The sequence below is a fragment of the Elephas maximus genome, chromosome 14 (assembly GCF_024166365.1).
Source record: "Elephas maximus indicus isolate mEleMax1 chromosome 14, mEleMax1 primary haplotype, whole genome shotgun sequence".
Taxonomy (NCBI): domain Eukaryota; kingdom Metazoa; phylum Chordata; class Mammalia; order Proboscidea; family Elephantidae; genus Elephas; species Elephas maximus.
The window spans coordinates 68,620,068-68,638,032 of record NC_064832.1 but is presented as its reverse complement, the minus strand read 5'-3'; the positions used below and the strand labels follow the sequence as shown (position 1 = coordinate 68,638,032).

Here is a 17,965-nt window from a genome sequence, read left to right as displayed (position 1 = left end):
CAGGCGCTATTTCAAAAGCTATTTTCATATAAAGTTATCAGTTTTGTTAAACTGAATGTTTTCTCCTAGAAAGACTCAGATTTCAAATTTTCTTTATTATTCCTCTAATTCCTTCCTCTATTCCTTACAGACCTTTTGACTCACTACACTGTTAGAAGATAATAACTATATGATAGGTTTCTGCCTAACAAAATTTGAGACCGGTGAAAACATGAAGATACAGAACGAGGTCAACCTGGTAAGAAGAAAATGAATATTCAAGAACACTCTGCTCTTGGAACTTCATGTATATTCTGTTTTGGAAGAAATCTGTAAAACTCTTCATCTTTTCTCTCTTAGATTTTTCCAACAATAAGCATTCTGAACTCAGCTTATTCCTGTCAAGATTCTGATGAGATTTTCATGCCACCATTCAACCCAGAAATTTTGGTACTGCTACCTGCACGTTGCTATGAGGCTGAACAGGTTCCAGCAGAGCTTCCAGGCTAAGATGGACTAGGAAGTAAGGCCTGATGATTTACTTTTAAAAATTTGCCAACTAACAACTCTCTGGATCACAACAGTCCATTCTGCAACCGATCATAGGGATGGTACAGGACCAGGTAGCATTTTGCTGCATTGTGCATGGGGTCACCATTAGTCAAGGGCCAAATCGACAGCAAAAAATAACACCACCTTTAACTGTACATGACCTTTTTATCTGCAAACACTTTACTAGCAAAAAAAGAAGATTCCTGAATATATTATAGTAGCTTGGGTATTAAAAAAAAAAAAAAAAAAAGTTTACTTTTATATTCCAGTCATTAGGTGTTTTAAACTTCAGTGCTTTGTGAGATTGGTTTTTTTTTAACTGATCTTGATCACCAGCCTTGATTCTTAGAGGTTCCTAACATTTTGAAAATTAGTTTCCAAAGACACAACCCCATCTACTATTGGTCTCTCCAGTGTCTTGGTCCACCAAAATATCTACATAACAACAGTGTGTGGGGGAGTATTTCCTATATTCAGAATTCTGAATTTAAAACTAGAAGGAATTTTGGAAAGCATCCATAGTTGTTTTATGAATAACATTACTGAGGCAACTAGGAAGCAAGTGACTTGCCCAGCATCTCACAGGACCTTGGGAGGAAACCTATTATGTAAACGAAAAAAGCCAGTGGGCCATGAGTATTTAGCAAATACACTCACCTTCTTTCTGTGTACTGAATAAGCATAATGCATATTTCAAAAGCAGCAGAAACATAACAACTGGTGAACACCTAGAAGTTTGGGGGATCACTGTGGTCAACCAGCAAAAAAAATTGGTTGAGCTTCAGAAAGAATGTGATCCTAAAGAAATGTAGTATGTGGAAGCAATAACCCAAGATAAGCACTGTATGAAGTTTGAGGGCACAAAAATCAAAACAAAAAATAAACAAATAAGTATGTTTCCGTAGAGATGGCACAGAGAGACAAGAACTAAAGATACAAGGACTATACCAAAGACACTCTTCTTGAGCAAAAAACCCAAAATCTAATTTGAATGGTAATTGCAGATAAGAGAACCTAAGTATAGCGATCTTTTTACATTTCAAAGACAAAGAAGTCTCATTTTGAAGATATTTTATTACTTACCAAACCTGCTATTGGCGTTGACAGTCTATTGATCTTCTTAATGATGCCAGGTTTAAGCTTATTAATCAAACTGAAAGTGAACAAAGAAAAAAAAATTTGCAATTATAAGAAAGCCAGTATCAGTTTAGTGTTCTTTTTAACATTCTCAAAAATCATGTATGTCACTATTCCATGCCCAATATGCTATTCAGACCCAGGAGTTCATCAAAAAGTAAACAACCAAGAAAACAAGTGAGGAACAGGGCTACACCAATGATCAGTGATCCTTCCCAGAACACACAGACACACTTCTATATCCAAAGCCATGTCCTTAAAAATGGTTAGTTGCAAATTCACTAAAGAAAGCTAATATTTGATTCTGTTTCAAATAGTCGGCTTAAGAATCTCTTCATCATCGTTTAGTTTACTTGGCCCTAAAAACACTTTTTTCTATTAGTAGTTTTCACTGATTTTTTTTTTCCCCTCAAACAGATCCTTATTTTAAAAGGTAGCTTCAAACCCCTGTCATTTTGCCAGATTAAAGGGTACAGGGAAACTCATACAAATAGTAAACTATTCCTTACTGTTAACTCATTCAATCCCATGATTGATTGTTTTCACCACAGCAGACCAGCTGGGTATCATTTAAACTTAAGTGTACCAAAAGTCCCCAAAATGGCCTAACAATCACCTTGGAATGCAATGTTTAACAAGTTTCGGTTAACATTAACAGATACTGTTACCAAAAAAAAAACCCCACTGCCGTCAAGTGGATTCTGATTCATAGCAACCCTATAGGGCAGACCAGAACTGCCCCATGGGGTTTCCAAGGAGTGCCTGGTGGATTCAAGCCACTATGCCACCAGGTTTCCAGATACTGTAAAGAGATCTATAAATCTCCAAATATAAAACACTAAAAAAAATCTGGTTTGACTATTGCAATTTTTTATTCTAAATGTAGATTACTGTGAGTTCTACATTTTTGTTTTTCACTGATACAGTACCATACCATGTAAAAACGTAACACTAATCATGTCTTCCTAGGAATAAAAAACTTATTTTTAACTTCAATTGTAACAGCCTGCACCACCTTCCCCCGCCCAAAAAATAAATAACTCATTGCCATCGAGTTGATTCCAACTCATAGCGACCCTATAGGACAGAGTAGAATTGCCCCACAGGGACTCCAAGGAGAGGCTGGTGGATTCGAACTGCAGACCTTTTGGTTAGCAACTGAGAACTTAGTCTGCCGTTTTACACATGGTTTTCTATTAATGCTAGCTAGCTTGGTTGCTTAATAATTAGTAACTGCCAGAACACAGTATCTTGAAACTGTTATTTCTCCTATTCAATAATCCATCCAAAATAAAAAAAAAAACAACCACCGTTCTCTATTTTGTAATATAGCTCCAAAAAGAAAGCAAATACAAATGAAAAAAAAACCCAAACATTCTTAATTTACTGGTCTCTTCTTCACAATGAGCCACAGAAAAAATTCTGAAGCTTGAGAAATGTTGCTGCTTCAACGTTCCAGAGACTTACCCTTGAATGTGCTAAAAAGAAGACAAAAGTCTCAATTTAATAACCTTCAGTACATCGTTCAACAATATTCAAAATTACAACAATGACTTAAGAAAAAATTAGTCTGGTAAAGCAGTTTGTCAATTTTCATAGTTTCTTCATACGAAGATCTTTAGATGATACAGACAGTAAGATAGAAATCTGTAGAATTTTCCCGGATTGTCACTGCATGATTCCTAATTTCTGATTCGTGCACTGAAAGCCACATAGAAGGAAGGCTTTCTCCCTCTGTGGCCACATGATTTTTCTTCAATCACTAATTGAGGGGCCAGAGGAGAATTTAGCAGGTTCATCAGAAATGAAAATTCCAAATTCAATCTTCTAGTTGTTCTCTATTAGCCAGATATTTCTTTAATTCTATTACTGGAGGAATTGTTGCCACGCATACAAGAACAATCAACTGAAGCATTACTTAACAGAAGCATAATTCTGGAAGAGTAAAACTCAAGAAATTAGTTGCAGGTGCTGACCACTAGCTTGCCAGTCCTACAGCTTGACCCTCCTATAAGTTAGATCTTAAAATGCAATCTTTCTACACCCAGCAGAAATGAAGGTGGAAATGCAAACAGAAACCTGTACACTAGTATTCACTGCACTTCTCATGATAGCCAAAAGGCAGAAACAACCAAAACGTCCACCAGCAGGTGAACGGATAAACTAAACAAAATGTGGTACATACACACAATGGAATACTACCCAGTAACCCGGTGCCGTCGAGTCGATTCCGACTCATAGCGACCCTATAAAATAGAATACTACTCTGCCATAAAGTGAAGTCAAGTCCAGATGCATGCCACAACATGGATGAACCTTGAAAACATCAGGCTGAGCAAAAGAAGTCAATCTCAAAAGGACAAATACTGTGTGATCTTATTTATATGAAATAAGCAAATATATAGAAATCATCAAAAATCATTAGTGGTGACCAGAGGTAGAAGGAAGGGGGGGAAGGGAGAGTTTTTGCTTAGGGGGCATTGAGTTTACGGAACAATTTGAAAAAAAAACAGCAAGAATGGTTGCACAATTTGAAATCTAATCAATGTTACTGGAATGTACATGTAGAAATTGTTGAAACGATGTACGTTTTGTTACATGTATTTCCACCAAAATAAAATTAAAAAAAAATTTAATACAATCTTCCAGGGATATAAAATAAATGCCAATATGAGCTGAGGCAATATATAAAATCTCAGGAAAGTTTGGTACCATTTTTCCTTATTAAACAAGTTGTTGTTGTTGTTATTGTTAGGTGCCATGGAGTTGGCTCTTGACTCATAGCGATCTAACATACAACAGAAGGAAAACACTGCTGCTCCTCGCCATCCTCACAATCACTGTTGTGTTTGAGCCCGTGTTGCAACCACTGTGTCAATCCATCTCGCTGAGGGCCTTCCTCTTTTTCACTGACCCTCTACTTTAGCAAGCATGATGTCCTTCTCCAGGGACTGATCCCTCCTAATACCGTGTCCAAAGTATGTGAGACGCAGTCTTGCCATCCTTGCTTCTAAGGAGCAGTATGGATGTATTTCTTACAAGACAGATTTGTTCGTTCTTTTGGCTGTTGTTGTCAGGTGCCATCGAGTCAGTTCAGACTTATAGTGACTCTGTAAACAACAGAACGAAACACTGCCCGGTCCTGCGCTATCCTCACAATTGTTGTTACTTACGCTTGAGCCCATTGTTGCAGCCACCAGGTCAGTTCATCTCATTGAGGGTCTCCCTTTTTTCACTGACCCTCTACTTTACCAAGCATGACATCCTTCTACAGGGACTGATACCACCTAATAACATGTCCAAAGTATGTGAGACATAGTCTTGCCATCCTTGCTTCTAAGGAGCATTCTGGCTATACTTCTTCTAAGACAGGTTTGTTTGTTCTTTTGGCAGTCCATGGTACTTTCAATATTCTTCACCAACACCACAATTCAAAGGTGTCAATTCTTCTTTGGTCTTCCTTATTCATTGTCTAGCTTTCACATGCACATGAGGCAACTGAAAACACCATGGTTTGGGTCAGGGGCACCCTAGTCTTCAAGGTGACATCCTTGCTTATTAACACTTTAAACAGGTCTTTTGCAGCAGATTTGCCCAGTGCAATGCGTCTGTTGATTTCTTGACTGCTGCTTCCATGGCTGTTGATTGTGGATCCAAGTAAATTGACATCCTTGACAACTTCAATCTTTTCTCCATTTATCGTGATGTTGCTTATTGGTCCAGTTGTGAGGATTTTTGTTTTCTTTATGTTGAGGTGTAATCCATGCTGAATGCTGTGGTCTTTGATCTTCATCAGTAAGCACTTCAACTTCTCTTCACTTTCAGTAAGCAAGGTTGTGTCATCTGCATAACACAGGTTGTTGATGAGTCTTCCTCCAATTGTGATGCCCCGTTCTTCTTCATATAGTCCAGCTTCTCAGATTATTTGCTCAGCATACAGATTGAATAAGTATGCTGAAAAGGTACAACCCTGACGCAGATCTTTCCAGACTTTAAACCACTCAGTATCCCCTTGATCTGTTCTAAGAACTGCCTCTTGGCCTATGTACAGGTTCCTCACGAGCACAACCAAGTGTTCTGGAATTCCCATTACTTGCATTGTTATCCATAATTTGTTATGCTTTCACAGTCAAATGCCTTTGCATAGTAAATTACATACAGGTAAACATCTTTCTGGTATTCCCTGCTTTCAGCCAGGATCCATCTGACATCAGCAACGAAATCCCTGGTTCCACATCCTCCTCAGAATCTGGCTGGAATTTCTGGCAGTTCCCTGTCAATGTACTGCTGCAAACACTTTTGAATGATCTTTGGCAAAATTTTACTTGCATGTCATATTAGTGATACTGTTCAATAATTTCCACATTCGGTTGGATCACCTTTCTTTAGAATAAGCATAAATACATATGTCTTCCAGTCGGTTGGCCAAGGTAACTGTCTTCCAGACTTCTTGGCATAGACAAGTGAGCACTTCTGGTGCATGGTATATTCAATATTCTTTGCCAACACCATAATTCAAAGGCATCAAGTCTTCTCTGGTCTTCCTTATTCATTATTCAGCTTTCGTACATGAGGCAACTGAAAATATCATGGCTAGGGTCAGGCACACCTTAGTCCTCAAGGACTATGAAAAGAAGTGTCATAAATTCCTGCTCCACCCATCTGAGTCACTGGTAACTTTTGCCAGATCATTCCATTTACCTGTATACTTCACTTATCACTCTGTATTTCAGGGTTAGTAATATCAAAAGAATGCTTTAAAGTACAGTTTCTGGAATGGATAATAACAGTTAGCTCTAAGTTAAACTAGCCAACAGAAATAAGGGGTAGAGGTAAAGGAAATAGCATAGATAAATGAACCCCCCCCCAAAAAAAACCCCAGTGCCATCGAGTCAAGGCCTCCCAATAATGAGTCAATTGACTTCATCCTCATCAGAAGGTTCCAGAGCTAATACTAGAAGTAGTGCACACACAGTGGATTAGTATTCCTTCTCCACTCCTGAGCCTTCTACTATGTGTGTAAACACGGAAACGACCACAAGGAAAAAACAAGCGTCTGGATAACATACAAATTAACCTCTGAAAAGTTGAGTCACTAGAGGAAAATGGTATTTTATTTTGCTGACTATTACAATAGTCATCAGTATAAGCACTAGGATGTGGAGAAAATGTACATATAAGTTTGACAAATATTGGTCATCCAAGTTATTAATCATGAATTTGGATGATCAATATTTGTCAAACTCATAGGCATTATTTTCATATACAATTAAAGGAAGGACTTTTAGGGTATTTCTCCTAGGGAGAAAAATTAATTTTATAATACTGAATTTTTGTAAAATTTATGTATACCTCAAGGGATAGGGGCAGAGCCTCACATCAAATATCAAGTACAAGTGTTGTCTAAGGAGACAGTATTATCTTTTACAAATATAACTTATTTGTACAATAAGTGTTCTTCAATTACACATATGGAATTCTTTAAGGCAACACTGAGTTCAGGTCACTGGCTTGATTCAAGAATTAGATAACATACCCAGACACCCTTTTAACTCAGTACTGAAGTCACTCCTAAGGTTCACCCTTCACCCAAAAGAAAACAGGCCTATAAAACAATAACACATGGAATTCAACTATGTGTATTGTATGAGTCTAAATGTGCACACCAGCCAGGCACAAGGACAAGAATAAGGAGGGGACAAGAAAGCCAGACTAATGGAAATGGGAAACCCAAAGTCGAGTAAGAGAGAGCTGACACGTCATGGGGCTGGCAACCAATGTCACAAAACAATATGTGTATTAATTGTTTAATGAGAACCTAATCTGCTCTGTAAACTTTCACCTAATGAACAAAAAAACACAATCAGATAGCATAATAACCTTCCAGATGACTCTGTACATTAGGACCTAGAATCAGTCAAGGGCTTATTTGATCTCCCTGTATCCCCATGCTCCATCTCTCTAACCCTGTTTAGTAACAATAGTTTCATGGCTTCCTTGTTCCCATTTTCTAATATTAAACCTCTACTTCCCCAAGCATTCCCTTAGGCCACAGCTTAAATTCGATTATACACTATGTTAGCACTTCAGAGGTTTAAGGAGCTCTTTAAACCAGAACAGAAAACATCTAGTCATTTGATGCCTCCCATGGAACAGCAATACCAATAAGGACTGCAACCCCTCACCTTCAGCCCATCCTTTAAGTTGCTGTCTATTTCTTTTTCTTCTTCCTTCCCCCCACCGGCACGCCATCTACTCCTTCCAACAGGAAAAGCTGGCTCTGTCCAAACACCTTACCATCAATGAACTTGACCTGATGTTAAATATAACTTATCAAGGTTTGACACCCAAAAAAGATTCAATATGACGAGCTTTATGTACAACTAGCTTATCTATAGAGTGTTATGAGCGGTTTTAATGAGAACTAGAATTTCATGCTCTACTCTCCGTTAGTCTCCAAAAGCCAGCTCCAAACTCTAAACCTCATTTTTCTCTTTATCAGAAAGCTCTACAGCTGAATACAAAATTTAGGGACACATTTCAGCTTCCTAATTCTAATGATTTTCAAAATATACCAAACAGACTGACTTCAAAGAATGTATCAACAGAGGTGGGGCCAAGATGGCGGACTAGTCAGATGCTTCCTGGGGTCCCTCTTACAACAAAGACCCCAAAAACAAGTGAATCAATTATATATGACAATCTAGGAGCCCTGAACCTGAAAGACAAAGTTGAGGAGTCAGACAGAGCAGCTGGGGGTGAGAGAGACAGTTCAGAAGCAGCGAGGATTTGCCAGGCCTGACCAAGCTGGCACCCTGCAGGCTGTATCAGCCAGTGCACTCAGGCCAAGGGAAGCAGTAGTGTTCAGGACACATTTTCCACACTGGGAGAAACCAAGTGGCAGAGAGTCTGCACAAGCCTGGGGAACCAGGGGAAAGCAACGAAAGATCTGTGAAAAGTTAAGTGCAAGAGTCTAATCTATTACAAAGGAAGCACCTCCTTCCCATTTACCCACTCCCTCCCCACTCTGCTCTGGTCCCCATCTGGCTTCAGCAATTGCCACACCCCCGGGCCAGAAATGGGACCCCTCCTGTGCTTTGAGCCATTCTCCCAGCTTTGGTGAGGGAACAAATTAACATACAAATAACAGAGCAAAAAAAATAATTTGCCAGCTCCCCTAAACCTCAGGGCAGCCACAGCCCCTTTGCCTAGGCATAGGCATAAAGGGTCCATAGACTCTGAATGCCTTTCACCCCTGTATAGATCTGTGTGGGCCCATTTCAACCGCATAAGTCCTCATTAGCATAGTACAATAGGGTATATAACTGAAGCCTATTTTCAACCAGAACAGCTAAGGGGGAGCACCAGATTCGTGACATTTGACACCATCCTTCGCATTAAACAGAGTCCTCACCTACCCACATCAGGGGCCTGAGGGCTGTTGGCTCCACCTACTCTTCCTAGCCAGCCAAGACAGGGGTATGAGAAGAAATGGTGCTTCCCAGTATTTACAGCAAACAGCATTGGGTGCCCAAAGTCCAGTTCCAAAAAGCACCCACCTACGCCCTCTAGGGGACAGGGACATGCCTTCCACCCAGGAACTCAGGTGCAGCCATGAGCCCCCTACCTTCCTTGGCACATAACCCCCTACTACAGCCAGATACCTGTGCCTTCTACAATCACCCCTACGTAGCCCTGCTCATCTAGGACTGTAGGTAAGAGCCTACACCACACACTCAGCAAGCAACAACCAGGACACCTAAGTTGAATCCACACAAGAAAAGTAAATGGACTCCTGGGCTCACATGCCTAACAGCAGCTCTAACCACCTGGTGACAGGACGTGAGAGTTTCAAAGACGCCAATAATCAAAGTAACTCACACGACCAGCCTATTTGGGCATATCAAAACAAAACAAGAAGCCAGGACATGGTAAGCAAGCATAAATATATATAGTAACTTATTGAAAGCTCAGAAACAACAGTCAATATCAAATCACATAAAGAGGCAGACTGTGATGCCTTCAGCAAGCAACCAAAACTAAGAACCAAGAAACCTCCTGGAGGAAGAAAAATTCTTAGAACTCCTGGAGGTAAAATTCAAAACAATTAATATACAGAGCTCTTCAAGAGATCAGGCAAAACGTAGAACAAGCCAAGGAACACACAGGCAAAGCAACATAGGAACTTAAGAAAGTTACACAAAAGCATAATGACAAATTTAATAGGCTACAAAAATCCATACAGGAACAGAAAATAGAAATCCAAAAGATTAATAATAAAATTTCAGAATTAGATAACTCAATAGAAAGTCATAGGAGCAGAGGTGAGGCAATGGAAATCTGAATTACTGAGGCTGAAGATAAAACACTTCATACCAACTTATTTGAGGAAAACTCAGATAAAAGAATTTGAAAAAATGAAGAAACCCTAAGAATTACGTGGGACTCTATCAAGAGGAATAACCTATGAGTGATTGCAGTACCAGAACAGGAGGGATAACAGAAAATACAGAGAATTGTTGAAGATTTGTTGGCAGAAAACTTCTCTGATATTATGAAAGATGAGAAGATAGCTATCCAAGAAGCTCACTGAACCCCACACAGGGTAGATTGCAAAAGAAAGTCATCAAGACATATTATAATCAAACTTGCCAAAACCAAAGATAAAGAGAGAATTTTAACAGGGGCTAGGAATAAACAAGAAGTCATCTACAAAGGAGAGTCAAAAAGAGTAAGCTCTGACTACTCAGCAGAAACCATGCAGGCAAGAAAGCAATGGAATGACATATATAAAACCCTGAAGGAAAAAAACTGCCATGCAATAATTACATATCTAGCAAAACCGCCTCTGAAATATGATGGCGAAATTAGGGCATTTCCAGGTAAACAGAAGTTAAAGGAGTTTGTAAAAACCAAACCAAAATTACAAGAAATACTAAAGGGAGTCCTCCAATCAAAGAGTCAATAACATCAGATAACAATGCAAGACTAGAACACAGAACAGAACAACCACATATCGACCCAGATAGGGAAGTCACAAAAATAAATCAAAGCTAAAACACTGAAAATAGGGAAACAGAGATGTCAATATGTAAAAGATGACAACATTTAAACAAAAAAAGAGGGACTAAATAATGCAGTCATAGAACTTTCATATGGAGAGGAGGTCAAGTGGATATCAAGAAATAAAAGATTGGTTTAAACATAGATAAATAGAGGCAAATATTAAGGTAAACACAAAGGAAACTGACAATCCTACACACCAAAATAAAAAAGAAGAAAAACATAAAGACTCAGCAAATACAAAATCAACAACAATGAAAAAGATGAAAAGAAAATACGTAAAGAAAAATGACTCAGCACAGATAATTAAGTGGAACGAAGAAACTGACAACACACACACAAAAAAAAAAAATACATCAAAATGTCAGCACTAAACTCATACCTATCAATAATTATGCTGAATGTAAATGGACTAAATATACCAATAAAGAGACAGAGTGGCAAAACGGATTTAAAAAAAATACAGGGTCCATCAATATTCTGTCTATAAGAGACATATCTTAGACTCAAAGACACAAACTAAAACTCAAAGGATGGAAAATAATACATCAAGCTAACAACAATCAAAAAAGAGGAGCAGCAACATTAACCTCTGACAAAACAGACTTTAAAGCAAAATCTGCCACAAAGGATAAGGAAGGATACTATATAATGATTAAAGGGTCAATACACCAGGAGGACATAACCATAAAAAATATTTACGCACCCAATGACAGGCCTCCAAAATACATAAAACCAACTCTAAGAGCACTGAAAAGAGAAATAGCTCCATAACAATAGCAAGAGACTTCAACACGCCACTTTCGGTGAAGGACAGAACATCCAGGCAAAAGCTCAATAAAGACAAGGAAGATCTAAATGCCACAGCCCGCCAACTTGACCCTCATAGACATATACAGAACACTACACCGAACAGCAGCCGAGTATACTTTCTTTCGCAAAACACATGGAACATTCTCCAAAAGAGGCCATATATTAGGCCACAAAGTAAGCCTTAATAGAATCCAAAACATCAAAATATTACAAAGCATCTTTTCTGACTGTAAAAAAAAAAAAAACCCAGTGCCATCGAGTCGATTCCGACTCATAGCGTAAATCAATAAAAGCAAAAATCAATAAGAGAAAAAGCAAGGAAAAAAATCAAATACATGGAAACTGAACACCTTCCTCAAAAACTGAGTTATACGAGAAATCAAGAATGTAATAAAGAAATTAACAGAGCCAAATGAGAAGGAAAACACATCCTACCAGAACCTTTGAGACACGGCAAAAGCAGTGCTCTGAGGTCAATTTATAACAGTAAGTGCACACATTCAAAAAGAAGGGCCAAAATCAAAACATTAACCCCACAACTCAAACAAATAGAAAGCAGCCAAAGACGCCCACAGGCTCCAGAAGAAAACAATAAAAATTAAGAAGAAATAAATGAAATAGAGAATAGAAAAACAATTGAAAGAGTTAACAAGACCAAAAGTTGGTTCTTTGAAAAGATCAACAAAATCGATAAACCACTGGCCAAACTGAAAAAAGAAAAACAGGAGACGAAGCAAATAACCCAAGTAAGAAAATGAGATGGGCGATATCACAACAGACTCAACTGAAATTAAAAGAATCGTAACAGAATACTTTGAAAAATGTACTCCAACAAATTTGAAAACCTAGAGGAAATAGACAAATTTCTAGAAACACACTACCTACCTAAACTAACACAAACTGAGGTAGAAAAACTAAATAAACCTGTAACAAAAGAAGAGACTGAAGAGATAATTTAAAAACTCCTAACAAAAAGAAGCGCTGGCCCTGACAGCTTTGCTGGAGATTTCCATCAAACTTTCAGAGAACAGTTAACACCAGTATTACTAAAGGTATTTCTAAGCAAGAAAAGGATGGAATACTCGTGAACTCATTCTATGAAGTCAGCCTAACCCTGATTCCAAAACCAGGTAAAGACATCAAAAAAAGAAAATTACAGACCTATATCCCTCATGAACTTAGACGCAAAAATTCTCAACAGAATTCAACAACATATCAAAAAAAAAAAAAACTCACTATGACTAAGCGGGATTCATACCAAGTATGCAGGGATGGTTCAACATTACAAAAACAATGTAATCCATCATTTAAATAAAACAAAAGACAAGGACCACATAATCTTATAAATTGATGCAGAAAAGGCTTTTGACAAAGTCCAATACCCATTCATGATAAAAAAAAAATCTCAGCAAAATAGGAATAGAAGGGACAGAGTAGCAGAGGCAGGAGTCTGGGGATCATGGTTTCGGGGGACTTCTAGATCAATTGACATAGCAAAGTTTATTAAGAAAACGCTCTGCATTCCACTTCAGTGAGTGGCGTCTGGGATTTTAAGAGCTTGCAAGCATCCATCTAAGATTCATCAATTGGTCCAAACTCACCTGGAGCAAAGGAGAATGAAGAACACCAAAGACAGTGGGAAAATATTTGCCCAAGAGACAAAAGGGCCACATAAACAAGAGAATCCATCACCCTGAGACCAGAAGAAAAAGATGGTGCCTGGCTAACACCATTGACCACCCCGACAGGGAACACAACAGAGTCCCTGATGGAACAGGAAAAAAGAGTAGTGCAGAACTCAAATTCTAGTAAACAGACCAGACTCAGTGGTCTGACTGAGATGGCAGGAACCCCTGAAGACATGGCCCCTGGGCTCTCTCTTAACCCGGAACGAAAACCATTCCCAAATCCAACTCTTCAGACAAAGATAACACTGGGCTATATAAAGCATAAAATAATACTCATGAAGAGGTGCTTCTTAGTTCAAGTAGATACACGTGCCTAAATGGGCAACTCCTGTCCAGAGGCAGGATGAGAACGCAGAAAGGGACAGTAGCTGGCTGAATGGATACAGGAAACCCAGGATGGAAAGGTGGAGTGTACTGTCACATTACAGGGACTGCAACTAGGGTCACATAATAATAAGTGTACAAATTTTTGTATGAGAAATTAACTTGAACTATAAACTTTCACCTAAAGCACAATTAACAAAAAAAAAGAGAGAGAGAGAGAGATTTGTTTTATGTGGGGCAGCATTTCCATAAACTTGTTGCAAAGCTTCAATGATTTGGGAAGAAGTCCACTTGAGTTTTGTTAAAAATTTGGTATTTGCCCTGACCTCAAAACAGTTTTTTTCCATGGCACAAAAAGTACCCTTTTTTTTTTTTGAAGGCACCTTAATGAGACTAAGACAAGTGTATTACCAAGAGAACTTGTCTGCAGTCATCCACTGATTGCAGAGATGTTGAAATATGTTTTGTTTAGAATAAACCTATGCATGTATGAACTGGAATCTTAGTAGCAACTTTCTGACTAACCCACGAAATCCAGTGAGAAATGACAGTAGCTTAGTTCAAAGTGGAGCCCTGGTGGCATGGTGGTTAAGAGCTTGGCTACTAACCAAAAGGTTGGAAGTTCGAATCCACCAGCCACTCCTTGGAAACCCTATGGGGCAGTTTTACTCTGTCCTATAGGGTCACTATGAGTTGGAATTGACTGGACGGCAACAGGTTTGTTTGTTTGTTTGTAGCTTAAAGTGGTAGCAGCAAAGGTGATAAGAGACAGATTTTGGATTTATTTGAAGGATTTACCGACCAAGTAAGAGAAAAGAAATTTAAGAGTGACTCCAAAGTTTTTAGCCTGAGCAACCAGAAGAATGGAGTTACCGTCAGCTGAGATGAGAAACACTATGGGGTAGCATGTTGGGGAAGCATGTGAGGATCTGGTTTTGACCTTAAGCATAGGATACCTATTTAAATAGCAAGTGGACACGTCATATGGGCAGCTGGCTGTATGCATACCAAATAGAGAATTTAAGCTAGAGATCTAAATTTGGGAGTCTAAATCATGTCAGTAAGTATAAAGTATGTGTGAAAAATGTAATGTAGAACAGTATTTGTCAGGGTATTTAAGTGTGCACAAATATACACACCAGTTCACTCTGTGAAAGCCTGAGTGAGAAATTATGATTTACGGCTGATAAAGAACCTGGATGAGAGGTGAGGAGCTGTATCTGAAAAACTAAATAAAACACATCTGACAAGAGAAGGGATTCGGAGTACCAGAAGATGAGTATGAATATCCCCCAAACTTACACAGGAGGAAGGGACATCCAATCCTGGTAAGCGTACAGAAGATAGGACTGACCCAATTAACAAAACGAAACCAACATCCACAACAGACCAGACTGAAGGGCCTCCACCCAAGAATTATCTGAGGTAGGCTCCAGTTGCCTGCTAATGTGCCTGTGAGCTGCTTGAACTTGTCATATCATCTGTGCCTGAACCCTCTGCTGGGGCCAAGAAAGAGGAAAATAATTTCCCTCCTCTCCTCATTATCTTCTTTTATAGTTCTTGTTTTCTGGATAGTACAGGTATGGGGGAAAGAATAAACAATTTTATAGGCCAATAAAAAGAATGTATTGATACCTAAGAATTTTTTACCTAAGAATTATTGTTAATCATTCACACAAACACGTATCTAATGTCTTTCCATCAACCACTGTCTAAACATATGTCCCACATTTGCCAAACTTTTCCTATTAGTAGCTTTAAAAAAAGATATTATGAAGATATCACCAATTTCTTCACCAATTAAAGAGCAATAAGTTTTGTTTTATCTGTTATCTGGCACTTAACTCCTTTGCCTACTTTTCCTGCAGACACAAGTTTGGCGCAAGAAACGTGTTTACTAACGGCAGAGCACTGTGCTAGGGTTAGCCGCAGAGCAACCAGACAGTGAAGCACTAAGGAAAAGGACCAACTTTCATTTCAAACAGTCTTCCCTAGCACTTAGCAAGGTACCTGGCATTTAGTAGGTGCTTTAAAAATGTTTAAGGAGCCTGGTGGTTCAGTGGTTAAGCACTCGGCTGCTAACCAAGATCTCAGTGGTTCAAGCCTACTAGCCACTCCTCGGGAGAAAGATGTGGCAGTCTGCTTCTGTAAAGATTTATAGCCTTGGAAACCCTATGGGGCAGTTCTACTCTGTATATGGGGTCGCCATGAGTCAGAATCAACTCGACGGTGGTGGGTTTGGATTTTTGAAAATGTTTGCTAAAACCCACTGCCTAACATTCAATTCAGAACTTTTTTTTAATGATTTAAAACCTCAATTTTCTTTATAGAAATAAATTTAGAAAAATGTTACTTTTCAATTCAGTGACACGCTGGAAATCATTTTTTTCCTTTTACCAACAATCACACATCCCAGCAAGTTAAATCTTAATGCTCTCTCCTAATTGTTAAATGTTGTAAATGCTCTGTCAGCTATTATACTAATTTGGACTAGCTGCCTTAAATAAATCCTTACTATAATTTCTCATTAATTAATCAAAAAACCAAAACCAAACCCAGTGCCATCAAGTCGATTCCAACTCATAGAGACCCTATAGGACAGGGTAGAACTGCCCCATAGAGTTTCCAAGCAGCTCCTGGCGGATTCGAACTGCCGACCCTTTGGTTAGCAGCTGTAGCACTTAGCCACTACCCCGCCAGGGTTTCCTTTCATTAATTACCTCTATCTAAATTCATAAGCTATAATGGTTCTAAAATAAAAATCACATTAAGTGGTTAGTGATCACATTTTTCATGGGCAAAATAATCAGTATATATAATAAAAATTTAAAAGTTGAAAAGCATTCAATGTAAGCATTTATGATCACTTTAGCATTTTCAAAGACTGACAGTAAGATTAATATAATTTTCAGAATTCCTGTGGTAATAGTTTGAACACTGCTGAATTACCTATAATACAAATAAAAAGTTAACAATAAGTGCTAAGATGGGAAAGTACATGCAGCAGCATCCAGTCAGTACCAATGTAAGTTACAGTCACCATTTGGTTATGACGGGGCATTCTTACTTAGCCTCACTGTCATGCCTGAAGCATCCTGCAGTGATGCAAAATTTGAGCGGTGACAGTAGGTTCCCCTTTTTCCAAGAAACCTAAGTAATTACAGCACCAGTAGATCTCACTGAGCAGCAGGACACTTCCCAATACCACATCAAAAGCAAAGAGTATCCAGCAGGGTGACTCTGGGATCCTGTTCTGGTTCTGTTTACTAGCTCTGTAAGTAATGTTACTTCTTTTCAGTCCGTTCATAAAAAGGAGAGTGGTATAAGATAACTTTAAGAGTTTTTCTATTATAGTTGGACTTAAAAAAAAAAAAAAAAACGGTTGCTGTCCAGTAGATTCCAACTCCTGGTGACCCCATGTGCTTCAGAGTAGAACTGTGCTCCATAGGGTTTTCAAGGCTGTAACCTTTCGGAAGCAGATCACCAGGCCTTTCTCCTGATGTGACCTGGGTGGGTTCAAACTGCCAACCTTCTTGTCAGCAGTCAAGCACTTAACCATTTATACGACCCAGAGAATCCATAGCTGGACTTAGATTTCTCCAATTTTTACCACTACAAAGCTACCAAAATGCTGCAATGGATATACGTATGTATATCTATCTCTGTACATGTATACCTCTTTAATCATTTCTGATATTTGATTTCTAGAAGTAAAATTATCAGGTTTCAAGCTCTTGATACTTGCCTGAAAAGGAACTTAAACTCATGCACTTTGTCACCAGCAGGCACCATTCAAGTGGCTACCACATGGCACCCTAGTACCTTCAACAGCGGTGACAGTCTTCCCACTGAGTGTCAGGTACCTACTACACAATTTTCCCATAGTGCTGTAGCTTTTTCAACCACCCTTTTAAGGGAGGTAAAAAATTTCACCAGTTTTAGCTATCACAGTGTCATGGATTGAATTGTGTCCCCCAAAAATATCTGTCAACTTAGCTGGGCCATGATTCTCAGTATTCTGTGACTGTCCACCATGTTATATGACTTTCCTATATGTTGTAAATCCTATCACTATGATGTAATAACATGGATTAGTGGCAGTTGATATTGGTGAGGTCTACAAGATTAAAAAAAAAAAAAATTTTTTTTTTTTTAGTCTTAAATCAATCTCTTTTGAGATATAAAAGAAAAGTGAGCGGAGAGACACAAGGACATCACACCACCAAGAAAGCAGTGCCGGGAGCAGAGCTCGTCCTTTGGACCTGAGGTTCCTGCGCTGAGATGCTCCCAGACCAAGGGAAGACTGACACATCACAAGGACCTTCCTCCAGAGCCAACAGACAGAGAAAGCCTTCCCCTGGGGCTGACACTCTGAATTTGTACTTGTAGCCTACCAGACAGTGAGAGAA

The 17,965-nt window shown here is 38.8% G+C and overlaps 1 protein-coding gene across 8 annotated transcripts in view; it reads right to left on the bottom strand.

The window, feature by feature from the left end:
• The window catches only part of LMO7 (LIM domain 7), a 288,442-nt gene that overhangs the window by 148,561 nt on the left and 121,916 nt on the right, over positions 1-17,965 (bottom strand). For all 8 annotated transcript variants that reach the window (XM_049852991.1, XM_049852992.1, XM_049852990.1 and 5 more), the window contains one exon: positions 1,615-1,684. In XM_049852991.1, coding sequence (XP_049708948.1) covers positions 1,615-1,684 — 70 coding nt within the window. The remainder of the gene's footprint in view (positions 1-1,614; positions 1,685-17,965) is intronic.